The sequence below is a fragment of the Canis lupus genome, chromosome 19 (genome assembly GCF_048164855.1).
Source record: "Canis lupus baileyi chromosome 19, mCanLup2.hap1, whole genome shotgun sequence".
In the NCBI taxonomy this organism is placed as follows: domain Eukaryota; kingdom Metazoa; phylum Chordata; class Mammalia; order Carnivora; family Canidae; genus Canis; species Canis lupus.
This window is the reverse complement of record NC_132856.1, coordinates 50,781,353-50,801,617: the sequence shown is the minus strand read 5'-3', so window position 1 is coordinate 50,801,617 and position 20,265 is coordinate 50,781,353. Positions and strand designations below refer to the sequence as shown.

The following is a 20,265-nucleotide window of genomic DNA, read 5'->3' as shown; positions in this document are numbered from 1 at the left end:
GTATGCATGTGTGGGTGTGGCTGAGCTGGGTCTTTCCACCCCTCTTGGCCACCTAAGAACTCACTCTGTCAGCGATGTGCGTGGAGGCAGCTGGCCAGCAAGTTACATGCGGCCCCCTTCACAGAGAGAGTTTGTTTCGGGTGGGAGCCGAGGCAGCGGGTTCCCTGCAGCAAGGAGGAATTCCTCCTTCACCTAGCAGGAGCCATAAATATCTGCCCGGCTGTGACTGGAAATGTATATACATATACATAACATGCTGTCAATTGGGGTTTGTGTGCAACACTGGGCTCTTCCTGGCAGCTGGAGCTTCCCCTCCAGAGCTCCAATGAAGAGACAGAGCCTTTCTGGATGGACACACATACACACAGAAACAGGCAAGGTCGGGAGAGGAAAGAGAGCAAGAGAAAGGGAAAGTGAAGAAGGAAGGACAGAGAGAGAGGAGTGTGGAGCCAGGAGAGAAAAATGAGACCAGAAATGGGATTCCAAAGGGGAAGGTGAAGGGCTCAATAAAGCAAGTAGGGGGGGCTTCAAGGGCTGACAAGGTGGAAGCTGGTGCAGGGTTGAGAAAGGCAGTCGGGGGTGGAGGGCTTTGTGACTGTTCCAGGGGATCTGGAGGGACCTAAGGAAGAAGGGCCCACACTGCCAACTGTTGGCTGAGCTTGGCCCAGGTCTGGGTACTGCAGAAGGCCACAAACCATTGATGCAGGGGGAAGACTGACGACACATGTGCAGATGAATGGGGAGTAGCCCTAGACCCAGAAGCCGTGCTGAGACAGGGTCCAGATCCATCACCTGCCCTCTGTAGTGCTCCCTTCCGGAAGCCTCGATAGTGGTCAGGGCCTTACTGTCAAGTGGCCTCTGCCTTGGAGATGTGGATCACATGAGTAGCCCAGGTCCCACACAGAGGGCAGCCGGCAAAGCATGCTCCTGGGGGTGACCGGAGCCCGCCTAACTCCTGGCAGCATGGAGAATGAACTATGGGCTCTGAGATTCTCTGCATCCCCAAACCTGGCCCAGGCTCAGGGACCCTGAAGCCTGTCTGCTCAGGGCATCAATCCCAGTCATCAGACACAGTGGCTGGGCTATTTTTAGGAGGCTACATTTGATGGGCTTCCTGCAAAGAACCCTAAAACCAGGGGAGATGCTCTCTGGTCCTCAGGGCCAGGATAGAGAGAAAGGTTGAATTATGTCAGAGCAAAGGGAGGTAGTGGTGCCTTCTGCTGCTCTGTCTCATCCCAGTCTCTAGGGTGTGGAGGCAGCAGTAGTTGCTAGAGATACCCGCACGGGTGTTAGGGTTGCTTTGCTGACCTTAGGGTAGCCCTGAACTGAGGGTGTGCACTTAGGATCCCCACCGCTCTGGCAACCAGACTGAAGAGAGCTGAGGCTGGGGAGGCTTCTAGGGGATGTGGCCCTGGCAGGCTGGGGAATCAGAGTGACAGCCTCGGGGGCATGGGGTGGGGGGGGGGAGGTGTGGAGGGGGGAGGATAAAAGATGGAGCTGGGCACCTGTCTGCCTTGTGCTCGCCAACACTGTCCCTGCCTCTCCACTGGCCCATAGGCCACCAGCTGGCCCATTATCCCTGGCGAGAAAGCAGACACTGGAGGGGGGCTCCCATGTGGCAGCAGCTCACTCATGCAAACCCGCCCGGCAGGGACTGCCAGGGGAGAGCCACCCTGTTCTGGGTCGGAGGCGAGGGGAGAAAGGGGGGCAGTGGAGAGAGGAGCCCCCGCTGTGCAGCAGTCAGGTCTCCTCCTGTGCTGTTGGCAGGGGGCAGTACGTGGGGCCTGTGAACAGGAGATAAAGAGTTCAGGCAGAGGGTTTTTTCTCACTAACCGTGGATTTGTATGTTTGTTCAGCTGGTGGCTCTGATAAGCCCCATTCTGCCAGATAAAAGCTGAGCAGCCATGAGGCGGGGCGTGGGGAGGGGTGTCATAAAGGGACCTTCCCCCTGTCTGTCCTGAGGCCTGGGGTTATCCCCTCCCCCAGGGAGCCCAGCAGGGAAAGGAGTCAAGATGCTGGGGTGTTATGCTCCCTGTTGTGCCAGCCTGTGGTGCAGCTTCTGATCCCAGAGGGCTGTCTATAGAGTAGGCCCTGACCTCAGGGCATGGCTCCCCGAAGTGCCCAAGAAAGCTGGCCGGCTGGCCCCCACCTCTGGAGGGGAGGGAGAGCAGGGAGGCGTGGTCCCCTCACCGTCCCTAGAAGCCTGTCCACCAGGGCCCAGTGGCCTGATCGCCCAGCAGCTGCTGTATGGGTTCCTGCCAGCCCCCTGTCCCCTGTCTGTCCAAGGCGCACCCCTAAGCCCACTGGGTGGATAAGGGCCCGCCCCCATCATGGCCCTTACTGTCCCTTCCGGCAGCGACCCGAGTTGAGCCCTTGGGCCTGGGTCTGGCCTGTGGGGGCTTCAGCTGCCCGTGCGCAGACCACGGTGTCCCCAAGGCCCCCCGCCTTAGCCCTCCCTTCGCCTTCTGCTGGGTGTTGGCCGCGAGGGCAAGGGGGTGCCGCTAGGGCAGGACGGTGGGCCCTGGCTGAGCTGCCCTGCTGCCCGGCTGGCTCCTGAGCCTCGGAGCCTGGGTCCAGATTTCCAGCGTTTCTGCCTTTTGTCCTGAGCTGGGCTGAGCCTGCCGGGGCCGGCGGGGGCGGCATTGTGGGGACGCTGGCTGGGCCGCCAGCCTAAGATGGCTGCCAAGGGCTAAGATGGCTGCCAGCAGCGCCTGGAGGCGCGTGGCAGCGGGCCTCGCCCGCGCTGGATCCCCGCTCCCGCTTGCTCCTTTACATCAAGCTAATAGTAATAACAGCAATAACGTTTCGGGACAGTGTCCTGGTTTAGAAGGATTTCCTGTCTATCGCGCTCTCCTGGAGCCCCATTTGTCTCTGCCGTAGTCGCTGGCCCACCTCCATCTCTTTGTCGGGTTCTCTCGCGCCTTTCTGTCCTTGGGCTGGATATGCGCATGCGCGCAGCTTTCTGTCTCCACCTGGCCGTTTCCAGGGGGCCCTGGGACCACACCCCTGGGTGGACTCTTGTGGCTCCCCCAGCTGCACTGACCCAGACCTGCAGGCCTGGTGGGGACTGCGTTGGTCCCAGGATGGGTGGGGTCAGTTGCAGGAGCCCCGGGGCAGCAGAGCCTGGAGCATGTGCCACCCTCACTGGGCTCCACATGCTGGGCCTGCGGCTCTGCCCTTTCTACATTTTGAATGGAGGAGAGGGCAGCCGGCAGAGAGGAAGCAGGCTCAGCGCACCTGCGATCTGCAGAGGTCCTAGAGCAGGCCACCCACCACCTCTGCCCCTCACCGGCTCCTTCCTGGAGCCTGGGGTTGAATCAGACCCAGATAGCCAGGAATAGGCCAGGGCAAGACGATACAAAGTTCCTATCCACAAGACACCGGCACAGAGGTTGCCCTCCTGGGAGCATGGGAGGAGGTCCTATAGGTCTCTCCAGAGCAGAGAGTGCCACCAGTGAAGGGGTGGCCTGGGGTAGGATTCAGTATCCCTAAACACACCACAGGGGTGAGCAGAAAGGGAGGTGTGGCAGGCTGCACCTCATACTTCGGGAGTGAGGGGCTGTCATTAGCACTTGCCTTGTAAACCTCTGTTTTCTTGATTTGTGACAAGATTTATTATTTTGGGGGCAAGGTAAAGAATGAGGGAAGTGGGGACTGAAACTGTCCTGTAGGCAGCTTGTCCTTTCCCGCTGGTCACATTGAGGCAGGTTCCCAAGAACTTGGCCTGAGCCAAGCCTGGGCCTTTGCTCCCAGGGATGCTGTTCTTACCGGCCCCCCTTGTGCATTACCCTTCCATCCCTCCTGAGGGGCTCAAGTGGCCACAGGGCACCTTGCTGCAATCCCTTGGGCCCACATCTCATGGGCCCTATGTTCTTTAGGAACTTCCTTGCTGGTCACTCCTCAGTGTGAACAACTTGGCTGTGAAGCCAGTGAGGGGTGGACTCTCCAGCCAGTAGGCTTGACCTTGGGATGGTGGGTGAGACGCAGGAGGCAGGGTCAAAGAGTTGGGCAAAGCCTTGGCCAATACCAGGGCCTGGTTTTCTGATGCCACCCCCATGTTGTCCCCTTGTGAGCAGCTGATTCTTTATCAAATGCCTAGCCTTCCCCCTGCCCCACAACCTGCGCTGGCCCCCCTCTGCCACCCTCTCGCCAGCTGTCGTGCCTGGGCAGGCATTCTGGAGGTCCCCATTGTGCCCCTGGCACACAAAGCTTTGAGGACCAGGGGGGCGGGGGTGGGGGGGCTTTCCCAAGCTCAGCAAAATATTCACACACACACTCCACCCTGCCCCGGCCCTCTGTGAGCTCCCACTGCACAATGGGCCCTTGTCTCGGGGCTCCCTCTGAGCAGCTGTGGCACTGGGGCATGAGACAGCCCAGACAGGCTGGCACAGAGCGGGCGACAGCGTTAGGGCAAACCTCCCCCCTCTGTGTTGCCAGGCACTGCCTATAAGCATAAAGGTGAGGTGGGGGTGTTTCGGGCTGACAGGAATGGCTGTAATTAATGAAGTGAGAGAAGGAAAGGCTGCTCCTCTGGTAGCTTGAGCAGAGTGGAGGATGGAGGACACTTGGGTTCATCCCAGCTGTGCAAAGAGGTGGTCACTGGCTTCTCTCCTGTGCATCCTCCTTGCCCTGATTCTCAACCACTGCTGCTCACCCCAGGGTGACTTTGCTCCCGGGCCACAGTGGGCAGTGTCTGGAGACAGTGTTGGTTGTCACACTGGGGTGCTACTGGAATCTAGCATATGGAGGCAAGGGCTGCCACCAAACACCCGGCAGGGCCCAGGATATCCCACCACAGAGAATGATCTAGCTCCAGTGTCCATAGTACTTCCTTTCTCTCTTTGGGTCCTCCTAGGCTGCTCACCTCAGAGGAGAGGGTGCTGTAAAGGTGTTAACAGGGCTTGAGGGGCAACTGCTTGGCTGGTGTGAGTGGGGAACACTTTCATCTTGACCCATTCTCCCCTTTGTGTCTCCTGCAGAATCCGGACAATCAGATAGTTCAAACCAGCAAGGAGATGCGGACATCAAACCACTGCCCAACGGTCAGTGCCCCCCAACTCCCACTGGCCCCTGCCTTGCCTTATGGCCTGCCCTGCTCCCCATCGCTCTCCTCTGCCCTCCTACTCCCTGGCCAGCCTGGCCTCCCCTCTCCCTCTGTTTCTTCCTCTTTGCTCAGCCATTCCTCAACTGAACTTAAGCTGATGTCCCAAGGAGTGGGGGCTTACCTGAAGCATACTCACTCTTTTGTATAGACATGAGGGCCCCTGAGGGCCAGCCTGTGTCTGGAACGAGAGGTTTGGGAGGGGGTGAGTCAAAGCAGGAGTGGGGAGAGCTTTGGGGAAACAGGCAGGCAGCCCCTCCTAACCTTGCCTGACTCACTCACTTGTCCTTTCCACTCCTCAGGGCACTTAAGTTTCCAGGACTGTTTTGTGACTTCCGGGGTCTGGAATGTGACGGAGCTGGTGAGAGTATCACAGAGTAAGTGAGTTCTTTCTTCTAGCCAGGGTTGAGCTCAGCAGATTGGGGGTATAAGGAGGTGGCACTCAGACCCCATGTGGCCGGCCCCCTGCTGGTGGGGTCTTGGCAAAGGGGCAGGCAAGGTTTCCTGGGACACTCTGTCCATTGGTACTGGGCTTAGTGGAGCAGAGGTGCCCAGAGAGCCCAATCTCTAATCTCTACTGCTTTGGAGGAAAAAAAATCACAACCAAGGGCTGTTTTCCAAAGACCCGCCCCTCCCCCCAGCTAGGAAGAGGCTTCTGGGGTTAAGGTGTTCATGACAACAAAACAGGCTCCACTGGGCCTTCCACACCTCAAACCTTATCACCTTCTCCCTTTTCCCAGCTCCTGTTGCGACAGCATCAGGGCCCAACTTCTCACTGGCAGACCTGGAGAGTCCCAGCTACTACAACATAAACCAGGTGACCCTGGGGCGGCGGTCCATCACCTCCCCTCCTTCCACCAGGTGAGCCCAGCAGTCTGCCCGCCCCCCCCAATCCCTACCCAGGCCATCTCAAGTGCTGTAGACAGCTATACCTCCAAGGCCTGGGTGCCTTCAAAGGTCACCGCTTGTTGAAGGTGTTGGCTCCAGAGCAGCCAGGGCCCACCATGCTACCAGACATCGCTGAGCTTTTGGTACTGGGGACGTAAACCTGAACAAGGCACAGCTCTGCCTGGAAGGCACTCCCAGTGGAGATCTGAGAAGGCCTTTCTCTTGGGGAAGAGACATTTGAGCCCAGGTGTAAGGTGGGGAGGAAGGGGCTGCTGGTACAGGCATGGGGTGGATGCTCCAAGTACAGAAGCCTCCATCCCAGCCGAGGAAAGACATCCTGGTGGGACCCCCAAAGAGGGCTTTGGAGGCCAGCGGAAGGTGTTTAGAATTAAAACCCATGGAAGGGTTTTAAGTAGGAGATGCTAGGGATATGTGTTCCAGAAAGTGCCCCTGGCAGCAGCATGTGTGGGCAGGACTGACAGCCAGGTAGAGGCCCTCCCAGCAGGCTAGAGTAGAGGAGGACCTCAGTTGGGTGGGGCAGCAGCCTGAGAGGGAGGGATAGAGTTGAGAGGTGTTTGGGAGGTGGACACATTCAGGCCTTGTCAGAGCCATTTGTTCAGGGCAGGAAGGAATCCTGTGCTTTTTTTTTTTTTTTTTTTTTAAAGGAACTTGAATATTTGGTTCATTTTGAGGTTTTTGGCATTCATTTTGATTTGTTAAAATATTGCACTCTAATACTCTAATAGCTTCACATCAATACTATTTTAATATAAAATAACATAGTACCTTGATGTCTGAGTTTTGTAGCTCCCTTGGGGTTTTTGTCCCAGGCAAATGCCTTTCGACTTGCCCTGGCCCTAGAGCCTGATGGGAAGTAGAAGGTGGGGCCAGGGAAGCAGTTGAAGAGGCTTTTCCTTCTCTTTGACATGGGCAGTCGATGAGGGTATCACAGACTGAGAAGGGGCTCAAGAAGGAGGAGCAGGAGGGCTGGGCCCCGAGGGACCCCGGGACCAGTCTAGTCTCAGGGGTAGGCACGTAGTGAGTGCCTGGAAGTGCTGCTGTCATCAGGACCCTGCTCCCCACATGATGGGTCATCAGTGTAGGCTCCCTCAGTTCGAGTACCTATACCTCAGTCTTCCCTTGGCCTACCTGATCCCTCTCCTCTTCCCCAGCACCACCAAGCGCCCCAAGTCCATCGATGACAGCGAGATGGAGAGCCCTGTCGATGATGTCTTCTATCCTGGTACAGGCCGCTCCCCAGCAGCTGGCAGCAGCCAGTCCAGTGGGTGGCCCAACGATGTGGATGCAGGTATGGGTGCTGTAGAACCAACCCAGAGCAGGGCAGCCAGAGCCTCTTCATCCCCCTCAGCTTACCTAACAAGCTTCTTCTGGTTCCCCTGCTATGGGTAGACTACCTGTCTTCTTGCCTCCTGATCTTCCAGAGGAGGGCAGACCAGGCTGAAGGAGAGAGCAGAGACAAGGAGCTGGGCTGTCCCTACGTGGGCAGCAGAGCCCATGGGTGTGGTGGAAGGAAAGCCAAGGCCCTTGGCACCAAGCTTGCTTGGTCTCCTTCTCTTGCTGTTTCTCTGGAGACGTTGCCCCAGCAATGTGGTCCTCATGGTTTAAAGCAGTTCCTCAATCCTGGGCACCATGGACATTGGGGCCATATCATTCTCTGTGGTGGGGTCATCCTATGCGCTGTAGGGCATTGAGTAGCAGCCGTGGCCTCCACCCACCAACTAGTAGCAAGCCCCCTCTCCTCTCCAGAGTATAATGACCCAAACATCTCTGGACATTGCTGAATATCCCCTGGCATAGGGAAGAGGAGAACAGAATCGTCCTGAGTTAGAAACCACTGATCTGAAGGGCCCAGGATCACAGAGAGGAGCAGAGCCTAGTAAAGAATGACCAGAATCATTTTCAAATCAAGCAGGAAAGCTAAGGAAGGGCGAGGGTCTAAGGGAAGCCTGCTCAGTCCTCTCAATACTCTCCAACCACCCCTTTCTTGGTGAACCCGCCCTCCTTCATTTCCAGTCTTGGCTGGAGACATGAGCAGACCCAGAGAACACAGATGGAAAGGAGGGAGAGTACGTGTGTGTGTACTCGTGTGTGTGTGTGTGTGTGTGTGCACATGCACATATACCTGTACGAGGAGGCTGGCTGCAGAATACTTCTGCCTGGCATACTGCTGGTACAATCTGTGTGTATTCTTGAGGTGTGAGTTTCTTGGACCCAGGGTACAGACCTGTGGGGGGTGAGGGGTTGTACGCGGGGCATGTCTGCTCTGGTCAGGCCTGGGGACAGGGGCTTCGCCCCTGAAGCAAGAAGAGGAAGGCCTGACCCAATGTTGCTTTCCCTGGTGTTTTCCAGATGCACTTCTACAGAGATGGGCCAGGTGGATGGTCCTGGACAGGGGCTGGGGGAAAAGCAAGGCAGAAGGGTGGGGAAGTACTCCTGCTTTCCTGCTGCCCAGACATAGGCTGCACAGGCTCCCCTCTCTCAGCTCCCTGGGAGGAGGGGCGGTAGAGAGGAGGAGGGCTCATCTCCAGACCTGGGGCTGAGGGAGTGGGTTCCAGACCAGGAGTGAAGCTCACCTCTGTGGGACAGCTATCCTGAAAGTCTTTGGGTGCCTTTCCCAGTGTTTCCTTGTGGCAAGCAGGGACCGGGGTCAACACAGCCCAGATACTTCCCTGGGAGAGAGAGAAGAGGTTGAAAAGGTCCTGAAGCCTCCCCAACCAGGGCTTCAGTCAAGTGACTGCCCCTGAAGGACTCAAGTGCCTTGAGAGCCACATCCCTAGCTGTCTCCTGCGGCTCTGCCCAGACCTGGTGCCCAAGGACCTGTCCCTTCCTTGGCTCCCACTCTTTTTTCTCTACTGTCTGCTTTGGTGCCTGCCATTTCTGCTACTTCCAGCTGTCCTGCCATGCACGGCCCCCAATACCCTCGTGCAGCACCCCTAGCTCCCTTGCTTTTCCCTCTTTTCCTCTGTATCCCCCCCCCACGGCGTTGTTTCCCTGTGCTGCGACAAATCGCCAATTAAGCAGCCCAGCTGCAGGACAGGCAACAGCTGGGGAGGCGCTGTGCGGCCATGGGGACAGCTGTGCACAGCTGGTGGGGGTGCTCCCCACCCCCTCACCGTGCCAGCTATCAGGTGGCACACAGCTGCTGCCAGATAACACCTCTGCTGGCAGCTGAGAGTTCGCCCTTCCCCCACCTCTTCCCTCTGCGGTTAAGACTGTAGCCCCCCTACCCCCCACTCAAACGGATTCTATGCCTCAAAGATGGCAGCTCTGCTGATCTGCTCCACTCCATCTTACCCCTCCCAGCCTGGGCACAGCCTCCAGGCTCAGCGCAGGACAGGAGACAAGCTCCCCTGGAGGACCTCGCCCAAGGGTCTTGCTGTGTCATAGCATCATTTAGATATCATGCCCATGGGGCACAAAGATGGCCTTAGTTGGCAGAGCTCCAGTGGGGTATTCTCTGTGCATCCTGTCTCCCACTGAATGCCACCCCATTTCTGGCACCAGGAGCAGGGCAAAGCTCCCAAATGACCCATCCTACAGCTGCCCAACCTCTGGATCCCCTGACAGGGGAGTCCTTTCCTGTCCAGCTCTGTCCCGAGTACCCATCCAGGTCCTCCAGCCCCTTCTCTACTTTCTTGTCTGGTGTTGGATTACCCCTTCAGTCCCTCCCGAGGACCAGTGGATTCTCTCTACCAGAGCTTCCCCTAGTCCAGGGCCCCACAGAGCAGACCCCAGCCCATCCCTCCTCCGGGTCCTCCCTCATTCTGAAGCTGGCTCCCCAGTTCTCCTACACACCTTCCCCACCCTCCTGCCCCTGCGTCCCACCGTTTCATCCTGTGCCATGTGAGTTCCTATGAGGTCCTAATCTGCTCATCAGGGAGCAAGATGGGCCCCCTTTCTTGCTCATCTCCTACCCAGCACACCCAAGGGTTTCATGTTCCTCTCTGATCAGAGCACCCGTAGCTGGCCAGTCAGCATACCAGGCCGGAGAAACAGAGTCGGAATGGGGCAAAGGAGACAGGAAAGGGGTGTGTGGGGGGGCAGGGGTAGCCGTGAGGGGGCCGAGGAGAGAAGGAGCTAGCTGCTGGCTTCCCACCTTCCCTTGCTCTTGCCCCAGCCCAGCTAAACCTGCCCTGTGTTGCTGGTTCCTCCCCCCAGGCCCGGCTTCTCTAAAGAAGTCAGGAAAGCTGGACTTCTGCAGTGCCCTCTCCTCTCAGGGCAGCTCCCCGCGCATGGCTTTCACTCACCACCCGCTGCCTGTGCTTGCTGGAGTCAGACCAGGTGAGAAATGGGGAGCCTGGGGGGGGCAGTGGGGTGGGCGGTGGAGCACATAGGGGCAGCTGGCCAGGTGCAGGAGCTAGGGCCACAGCCCCTGAGTCACAGCCCCAAGCTCTCTGAATAGTCCCCGGTCTAGTCTGGTCTGGTGGAGGGCGGGCACGGGACTGGGCTCTCCCTCCAAGGCAGCACCTCCTCACCTTGTTCCCGAGCAACCTCCCACTTGCTCCTCACTCCCCATGTGCACGTGTGTGCATTGGTGCATGTGTGTGTGCATGTGTGTGCACGTGTGTGTGCTGTGCAGCACAGGCCTGTCCTGAGACCCTCTCCAACCTGCCTTTAGCTGCAGAGGCCTCAGACCCATTCCTACCCGCTCTGCTTTCCTCCTGCCAGTTGTGGGCGGGAAAGCACAGCTTATTCTGTCCTCCTTTCACCTCTTCTCTTCTAGTTCCTGGCTGAGCCCAGGGTCTGGTTTCCCAGCACCAACTCAGGTTGGTGTGGGGCACAGATCCACAAGAGGACTCAGGGGAGCCCAGGCTCCCTTCTTAGGCCTTCCCTGCCCTTTTCCGAAAGTGAAGGAGTAGGCCCAGTGGCTGGTAGCTCCTGGGTTGTTCTCCAGGGAAAGGAGCAAGCCCTTTGCCTTGGGAGGCTCTCTTGCTTGATGGGTGCTTGGTGGGGGCAGGGGGTGGGGTGGGGGCGGTGTCAGAACATCTCAGCATTCTTGAGGGGATGGAATCAGGCAGGAAATTGTGGGAGCTGAGTCCTTAGCCTCCCCGCTCCCTTGTTTGCTTTTTCCCTCTCTTGGTACCCTTCTGGCAGAAAGGGGCCTGGGCTTTTTTCTGGACACTGCCCTGTATCTGCCTGCCTGCCGTCTTGTGGGCCCTTCTGTAGGACACGGAGAAGAGTGAGGTTTACCCTCCCGGCTTCCTCCTCGGGGCCTCCTGGCTGAGAGCCCAGAGGCAGCCTGTGCTGGGGCAGGGTGTGGTGGCCACAAGGTGGGGGCGGGGACCCGAGGCCCTCTGTGTAGGCAGCGGGAGGGCGGCAGGCCCAGCTCGGCTCAGCTTTTATGAACTCCAGAGAGAAGCCAAGTTTCCTCAGCCCCCTAATGAAACTGAGAGCAAGAGCGAGCTGATTGGAAACAGACCGGAGGGGGAGGACTCAGCCCAGAGAAGAGCTGGGGCCTGTGCTGGGGTGGGAGCTGTATGTGGGGAGGATGCGACCGTGGGGCCAAGCACGCAGGGATGTGGCCTGGGCAGCAGCAGCCAGAGGCACAGTCATGTGCACGCAGGAGTTGGGTGTATGCATTTTGAGGGCTCGGCCTGCAGGGGCAAGGGGTCCTGTCCCTAACCAGAGCCTAGGAGTTGTTGGCCTCCTCTGTCCCTCCCCTAGACTCCCCCTAGGCCCTAGACCAGGGCAAAGCCAGTGAGGCACTTGCCACAATGCAGTGTCACGAGTCACCAAAACTTTAGTCATCAAGATAAATAATATTTAAAGTAATATTTTTAAACAATTAAAACGATTCCAAAAAATAGTGATGAACAGATACCGATTTATTTATTTATTTATTTATTTATTTTTTTTTTTTTAAAGATTTTTATTTATTCATGAGAGACACAGAGAGAGAGAGGCAGAGACAGAGGTGAAGGGAGAAGCAGGCTCCATGCAGGGAGCCCTAGGACTCCATCCTAGGACCCCGGGATCATGACTTGAGTCAAAGGCAGGCACTTAACTGCTGACCCACCCCTGTGTCCCGATACCAACATTTTAAACAAAGATGGGACTGGCCTTGCATTTGCACAACCAGGCACCCTTGACCTGTTCTTGTCACCCTAGCTCTAGCCCTGGTTCTAGTCGGACTTTTTTTTTTTTTAAGATTTTATTTATTTATTTATTTATTTATTTATTTATTTATTTATGTGTGTGAGAGAGAGAGAGAGAGAGAGAGAGAGAGGCAGAGACGCAGGCAGAGGGGGAAGCAGGCTCCATGCAGAGAGCTTGATGTGGGACTCGATCCTGGGTTTCTAGGACCAGGCCCTGGGGTGAAGGCGGTACTAAACTGCTGAGCCACCCGGGCTGCCCTCTAATCAGACTTCATTACAAAGACAAGCAGCTGGGTGACAAGCCCTAGTTTGCCAATTTGACTTTTTGTTTTTTTAAAAAAAACAGGATTTATTTATTTATTTTATAGTCGGAGAGGGGCAGAGGGAGAGGGAGAGAGAATCTCCAGCAGACTCCCCACTGAGTGCAGAGCCTGGCACAGGGCTCCATGTCACCACCCTGAGATCATGATCCTGAGATCAGGACCTGAGCCGAAATGAAGAATCAGATGCTTAACCGACTGAGCCACCCAGGCACCCTGCCAGTTTGACGTTTTAAAAATATTGCATTAAGATGTTATTTACCTCAATTGCTGAATTACCTGGCACTGCCTTAACTTTCTCACCAAAGGCCAGTACCTCACTCTCCTTACCCTGGTCCTGGCCCTGCTCCTACCTGGTTCTCCCTTTTCCTCTGGTTCCTCAGTGCTCTGTCTGACCAGCAATCAGTCCCCACCCCACCCCCGCTACCCCATTTTCTGTCACACCCCTGCCACCTCCTAAGCCCTGATGCCCTTTTCTTCCTGCCGGCGTGCATGCAGGAAGCCCTCGGGCCACAGCATCAGCGCTGCACTTTCCCTCCACATCCATCATCCAGCAGTCGAGCCCGTACTTCACGCACCCGACCATCCGCTATCACCACCACCACGGGCAGGACTCGCTGAAGGAGTTTGTGCAGTTCGTGTGCTCGGACGGCTCGGGCCAGGCCACCGGACAGGTGAGTCCAGAGGCCCCAGGAGCCCTACCACAGCTCATCTCTGCATCTGTCCGTCTGTCTCGGGGCTCACAGGGAGAGGGTCCAAGAGCCAGCCCTCCTAGGGCTGGAAAAGCAGAGAGCTAGTAGTGCCAAATACCTCGATCTTCTGGATCTGGGGGTAGGGGTCCGTGTGTAATGCCAGGGCCTGTCTGTCACCATCCAGAGTTGGGGGAGGCAGTGGCTGGGCCCACCTTGTTCTGAGGGCTCCTTGCCCTCCTCCCCCCGGTCTCTCTTACCCCAGTAAGAGTGTATTCGTGATCTATCCAACCCAGCCCAGGCTCCTTACCTCTTAACACCCCTCTTAAAACCTCAGGGCTACAAGGATTTGGTAGGTTCTAGACCAAGGTTTCCCAACCTTGGCACTATTGACATTTGGGCTGTTCATTCTCTGTTCTATGGGGCCAACCTGTGCGCTGTGGGGTACGGAGCAGCATCCGCGGCCCCCACCCACTCAATGCCAGCTGCATCACCCCCTCCCAGTCCTGATGATCCAGAATGTTTCCAGATTTTAATGTGCTCTGCGGGCACCATCATTTCCTGGTGAGAAGCTGTGGGTAGAGGAAGGCCCTCCTTTCACAGGAGCTATCATGGAGTCTCCTGTTGGCAGAACCCTTAGCAAGAGGTTCCCAGGTCAGTTATTATTCTGGAGCAAAGCCCTTCTGCTCCTCAGCCTAAGAGAGACACTGGTTGCCCATGGAGCTCTGCCACCCCATGACCCTGCTCCGTCAGCAAGCCCTAGGGCCCAGTCACTGATGAGCAGAAACACAGGCCACTCAGCAAACGGCTTATCCCAGATAATGGTGGGCCAGAGGTGACCCTTCAGTGGGACAGTGGTCCTCTCTTAGTCCCTGGGAGACCACTCCAGATTGGGACATAGTGGTCTCTAGACCTCTGGGAAGGTTCTAGAGTCCCAGCAGCACAGTATGCTTTGAGCAGGCCCAGCCCCTCTCCCTGCAGCTGGTCCAGCCTGGAAACTTGTTGTGAGAGGTTAGATGGGGAGGATGCTCAAAAGGTCGTGGTGGGGAAAGGCGTTCGGAAGCCCATGACAGAGGCAGCCCAAGGAGAGCCGTGGTGGCCCTCGAACACTCAGTCCAGTGCTGCCTCAGGGCGGCCTGTGCAGAGTGGGCATTTGCTAAGTGCTGGTGTATTGATTTGGGGCAGGGCTACGGCTCAGCCTCCTTGATCTTGCTGTCCAGACCGGAAACCAGTCCTCTTCCCTCTCTCCTGTTCTCCCTCTTTCTGCTTTCCTTGTTTCCTTTTCCCGTTTTCCCTGTGAAATTTTCTCTTGCTGGCTCTGTAGCTCCTTAGCACACTCAGAGCCTTGCCCACCTCTCTGGGCAAGCTCTGTCCACTTTTAGGGGCATGGAAGGAGAAGTGGCCATGGCCCCTACAGCTACTACGCCTCCATCAGAGATACCAGCAGAGTCTACAAGAGCTGCCAGCCTGTGTCTCAGCGCCAAGGGTCCTGGGGTCCTGGAATATGGATCAGAGAGTCCAGGAGCTCCACCTTGCCTGCCTTCTTACCCACAGAGGCAGCTGGGGTGTGGAACCAAAATGCCATTGGCCTGAGGGATCAGTTTAGCCCAAAGACCCCTCAAGAGTATGGGTCAGTCTATCCTTAAGCATCCTGATGATGGCTGGGTCCTGAGCCTTTTCCTTGACTTGACCATCCAAGATTAAGGGCTCAACTGGTCCAGAAGGCAGATGCTTGCTCCGAGTAGACCATGGATAAAATACTGCAGACAGGAGGGCAAACAATCACTCTGATTAAACAGAGCCTAGGCTGGCTGGGGAGCAGTCTCTCTGGGTTTCCTCTTATGACCTGTTGCCCAGAGAGGGAGGAATGTCTTTAGGGAGCCTGCTCCCTAGGCCTCGGCAGCAGGCTCTGGAGGAGGAGGGAGGCCAGAGGCCCCAGGCCCTGCAGCTGACCTGGTGACAGGGAGTGGCAGTACCTGCTCTGGTTCCGTGGCTACCTCCAGAGGAATAGTTCTCAGTCTTAGCATGCATGAGCCACCTGAAAGGCTCGCTAACACACAGGTGCCTGGGCCTCACCTGATTCTGATTCAGCAGGCCTGGGGTGGGGCCGAGAATCTGCATTTCTCCCTAAATTCCCAGGTGATGCTGGTCAGGTGACCCACTTTGAGATCCATTGATCTAAAGCCTAAAGGAGTAAATTCCTAACCTCTTTGAGAATGTGAAGTTACAGATCATCTTTGCAGAAAAAAATATGCATACAAAAGTTTTACAATTTGCAAAAGGGTTCCCAGGCACCACCCCTATGCTCATCCTCGGACCACAGCATGAGGCCCTAACTGAGAAGAACCAAATCAGTAAAGGCCAAGGCCAACGGACACACCATTCAGAGGAGATGCAAAGGGCAGAAGGAGGATGCCTGGTTAGCGGTATTTCTGGCAGAGAGAAGAGACCGCCAAGTGAACATGAAGGAGAAGTCACAGGGCCTGATGGGATAGCATGACTCCGGGAGGCAGGAAGACTGGTTGTAGCTCAGCCTCAAGAACCAACGCTGGAGCGGTCAGGCCTGCGTCTTCATCTAACAGATGAAAGTGAAGAGCTATTCCAGTCTCCAGGTTCCTTCTAGCTTTTAACTCATGAGGTTTTAAGGCACCACAAAATCACAAGACCTTGAGATTTTTAAAACCTCAACTTGTACCCCAACCAGAGCTGAGATATCCTAGCCTGGTTGGAAGTAGCTTCCAGAAACTAAATGTTGTAAATCAGTGGTTTTCAATCTCTGGCCATGTCCGGCTGGGATTGGCTTTATCGAGTGTGATTAATGATTTAGGTCCTCCTGAGGGGAAACGGGATCTGAGGACTAGAAGGAGGCACAGGGCACTGTGTGGGAGCAAGGGCTACCTGGAAGGCCACGTGTCTCAGCCCCTTGGGGGAGGCCCAACCTCAGGATCGCCTGGAGTAAAGGAGTGAGGCTGTGATCGATTGAGACTGTCCTGTTTCCTGCCCTGATGGAAGAACAAGATAGGCAGATAGGTACCAGATAGGCTGTAGACATGGGGGCAGGCAGCTGCCACTTGCATTAGAGCATTCTCCTCCCCACCCCTAGCAGAGCTGGAATCCTCTTTCCTCTGGCCTACGTTTTTGCCTGTTTCTAAAGGGACACCTGGCACAAAGGGTATCCAGCCCAGGACACAAACAGGGATAAGCAGGCCCTGCTTGCTTTTGTCAGGGGACCACTGAGTGGGCAGGAAAGAGCAAGTCAAGGGAACCATTTGGAGGGACAGTGTCACACCTAGGTGCTACTGGTCTTTAGAGGTAAAGGGTGGTGGCCGTTCTGGTGGACCAGCCAGAGTTTGGAAGGGTGTGGCCTGCACGGGTCAGGCATGGGACTCAATGGTTTTATATTTATTTATTTATTTATTTATTTATTTATTTATTTATTTATTTTTAAAGATTTTATTTATTTATTCATGAGAGACACAGAGAGAGGCAGAGACATAGGCAGAGAGAGAAGCAGGCTCCATGCAGGGAGCCTGATGTGAGACTTGATCCTGGGACTCCAGGATCACACCCCAAGCTGAAGGCAGACACTCAACCAGAGCCACCCAGACATCCCAGGGCTCAATGGTTTTAAAGTACAGCGGGATGGACTAGTTAGTTCAGCTCAGTCAGTGGGACTTGAATACTGCATGCCTGGCCATAGCAAGGTGGCAGTCCCTGGGCTTGTTGGGGAGCCTCGAAGGCAGCCTGCTTCAAAGGCTACAGTGGCAGTCTAGGAGCATCCTAGAAAAAAAAAGGCAGAGAGAGATGGATGGTGATTTAGGGTATCTGGCTGGTTACACATTGGTGATGGTGTTTTCTGAGCAGAACTTAAAGGGTGTGGGAAAGGGTGTTGTAGACAGAGGGTTCTGCAGTGAGCACATGTGCAGCCCCAACTGCTTAGGCTGTGTTCTAGAAACCCTGGTTGGTTTGCAGTGGGAAGTACTCGGGAGGAGGTGAATGTAGGGGCATGAGTGGTGGAAGACCCCATCTGGGCTCCACCAGAGGAGTCTTGAATGCCCAACTGGGAAGCTTGTATTTTATGTTACATGCAGTCAGAGCTGTGGAAGGGGAGGGGAGAAACCTGAGCACCTTTGAATTTGGAGAAGAGGGTTGGGCTGAGCCTGCTGGAAAAAATCCACAGGATTCCCAGAGTGAGACAGACATGGTTATGAATTTCAGGCCTCACCAGTTACAGCTGGGGGAGTTTGGATAAATCACTTAGCTGCACAGAGTCTCAGTTTCCTCAGCTGTGAAAGGGGGAGAATAGAGTTTCCCTTGTATCAGGGTTTCCCAGAGGTGCTATTAAACTTTGGATTGTTGAGCCTTCCTCCTGGGGGCCATCTCATGCGTTGCAGGGTATGTAGCAGCATCCCAGCCTCCACCCCTCAAATGCCAGCAGCAGCGCCTGAAGTGGTGCTACCCAAAATGGCTCCAGACATTGCTAATGCCCCCTGCCGGAGCAGAATCCACCCCACCAGCCCCACCACCAGCGAAAACTGCTGCCTTATAGAGTCAGAGGATTGGACACAACGTGAGTCAAGTACCTGGTACACTGAGCTAAGGAATGTGCTGTTAGCATAGGGGAGACCCCTTGGGAGTCTCATTGTCCTAGCCCAGGTGGAACCAGTGAGGATAGAAGTTGGGCTGACTGAAGACATCAGGGGGTGGACTCTGCAGAGTTTGCCTACCAACAGAAGCAGCAGTAGCACAGGAGCCTCCCAAAGCCTTGCACCTGAGTGGCTGGGTGGCAGAGCTCTGCCCCTCGGGAGAGGGGACCATTTAGGACTAAGCTCTGGCCCATCCACCCTGAGCCCAGGCTGTAGGTGGTCATCGAGGGCACTGCCCACAGCAGTGGGAGATATGTGCTCAGAGCCCCAGGGAGGCCTCTCTAGCAGAGCCATGGCTGCCAGAGGCCAGGGACCTCTGCCCCTCCCTGTGGTGCCTACATTCCCTGAATCCCAAAGGCTGATGCACACAAGGCACGCACGGGGCTTGGGGAGGAAACTTGAGTTTGAGGCACGAGAGGGAATAAAGCCGAGGAATGGATCTGGCAGCTGATCCCAGGCTTCCAAGACTTCCAAGGGCACTGTACAGGGAAGTCCTCTCGAAGAGCCTCGTGGGAACTAGCAGCGATGGATTTTCCTCTTGGGCTGTTCTGTAGAGAATTGGCCGGCACCCTACGATCCTCAGGCTGCCGGAGCCAAGGGCGAGACCCCCGGCACCTGGTGTCTCCCCAGGCCATGATGTGGGATAGACGCTGAAGGGTCTGTTGCCCTTGGTTGGGTCAGCTGGCCCTACCCCAGGGGCCCACAGAGGGAGGCATGCGTGTGTTTTCCAGGGACAGTAGGGGGTGAGCTGGTGCATCTTACCTGCTGAGGGAGAAGGTCTTCAAGAGCATGAGAGCTCTAGGTGCAGCTGCTTATATGGCTAGGTGGCATGTTTTGGTACCTAAAACATGTTACCTAAGAAATAACAAACCACTCGTCGGACTCCCCCTTTCGTCCCTCCCACAACTTCAAAAGAGGACCACCAAAAAAAAAAAAAAAAAAGAGAAACACCTGAGAGACCAAATAGAAGCCTCACACCCTCACCCACCCTGTGTCCCGGAGGAGAGGACCCCATCCTGCATCTTCTACCGGGAGCGCCCGCTCTCAGGAGCGAGCTGGCGTGGCCGCGCAGGGGAGCGTGTGTCTGTGTGTGATGTGCCTTCATGCGTCACTCTATTTATGTTGTTCGCAGCCCAACGGTAGCGGCCAGGGCAAAGTCCCGGGGTCATTTTTGCTACCGCCGCCGCCTCCAGTGGCCAGACCTGTGCCCCTTCCTATGCCTGATTCCAAATCCACCAGCACTGCCCCAGACGGCGCCGCCTTGACTCCTCCATCACCTTGTAAGTGGACGATGAAACCGAAACCACAACGCCCAGCATCCCTGGCCCATCCAAACAGTCTCCACAGCAAAAAGAAAAACCCTTACCCCGCCCACCGCCAAAGCCCCCCAACCCAGAGCGCCATGGAGCCTCCCACCCGGACAAGAGCAGAGCTGAGCCCCCTAATCGAGACCTCCTGGGCCTCAATTGCACCAGCCAGCACCCCACGAGCCCCCCTGCCCACCCGCTGCTCCCAGCCGGGGGGCCCCTGGCCCAGGCCCCTCCCGAGGGCGGGAGGGGGAGCACAGTGGGGCACGCAGGCCAGGGGTGCTGGCCAGGGTGGGAGGGGGGTGGGGAGGCGCAGCCATGCCATCTTCATGCCTGATTGCTGTTTTTTTCATTTTTCGTTTTTTTGTTTTTTGATTTTTGTTGTTTCGTTGTGCCCTGCTACACCAAAAAAATTAAATGTGACCACAAGGCGACGCCACCACCATCCCCTTTTGGCCTTGCCCCCTCACCTCCATTCCGGGGCCCTTGGGCCTCTAACTGTACAGAAGGCCGGCCCCTGACCTCCTCTCCTTCAATATCACATTTGGTTTCTCGTTGTTCCTCTTTTTTTTTTTTTTTTTTCTCCTTCCTCCTCCCATCCCTCTCCCTTCCCCAGGTTGAATGTTCCAAGGACAAGGGAGGGCTCTGGGCCTCGGCTTACTTCATCTCTTTCTCTCTGTCTCTCTGTCTCTCTCTCTCTCTCTCTTAACCAATGACAAATTTTGTCAAAGGGAAAAGAAAAATCTGAGTTGAGAGGCCCAAGGTAGACCCGACGTGTGAAGGACAGGAGAGGTGGAGGGTGGGCGGCGTGCCGTCTGCGGGCAGGGGGGTGGGCAGCGCTTTGGGCGCTCTGGGGGCTGGCAGGCTACAGGCCAGGACTTCCTGGCCAGCAGTGGGAGGGGCGGCCCATCTCACTTTTCTCCGTCTCGCGCTCTCTGTTGCCTTCTTTCTCATAGTTTGAGTTCTTTTCCCCTCTCCATCCTCTTCATGCCATCTTCCCATCTGCATCCGCCATAAGACACGAAGTCATGGTCATGGTCATTGGAGGTGGGCAGGGTGGGGGAGGAGGCGCCAGGCTGCAGGGGGCTGTGGGGCACCCTGGACAGAATCTGGCAAGCACGCAGTCCCTGGGGTTTGTCTGGTAGTGGGTGTGTGTGTGGGGATCCCCGGCAGCCTGTGACACTCTTGTCCCTTCTGG

The 20,265-nt window shown here is 56.2% G+C and overlaps 1 protein-coding gene across 23 annotated transcripts in view; it reads left to right on the top strand.

Moving 5' to 3' along the window:
* Positions 1-20,265, top strand: part of NFIX (nuclear factor I X) — a 99,521-nt gene that overhangs the window by 69,678 nt on the left and 9,578 nt on the right. For 10 of the 23 annotated variants that reach the window (XM_072787057.1, XM_072787068.1, XM_072787058.1 and 7 more), the window contains 7 exons: positions 4,980-5,042; positions 5,404-5,478; positions 5,842-5,962; positions 7,162-7,298; positions 10,169-10,291; positions 12,924-13,099; positions 18,893-19,040. In XM_072787057.1, the coding sequence (XP_072643158.1) occupies positions 4,980-5,042; positions 5,404-5,478; positions 5,842-5,962; positions 7,162-7,298; positions 10,169-10,291; positions 12,924-13,099; positions 18,893-19,040 (843 nt within the window). The remainder of the gene's footprint in view (positions 1-4,979; positions 5,043-5,403; positions 5,479-5,841; positions 5,963-7,161; positions 7,299-10,168; positions 10,292-12,923; positions 13,100-18,892; positions 19,041-20,265) is intronic. The other 13 variants (XR_012012262.1, XM_072787069.1, XM_072787071.1 and 10 more) reach the window with 3 other exon arrangements.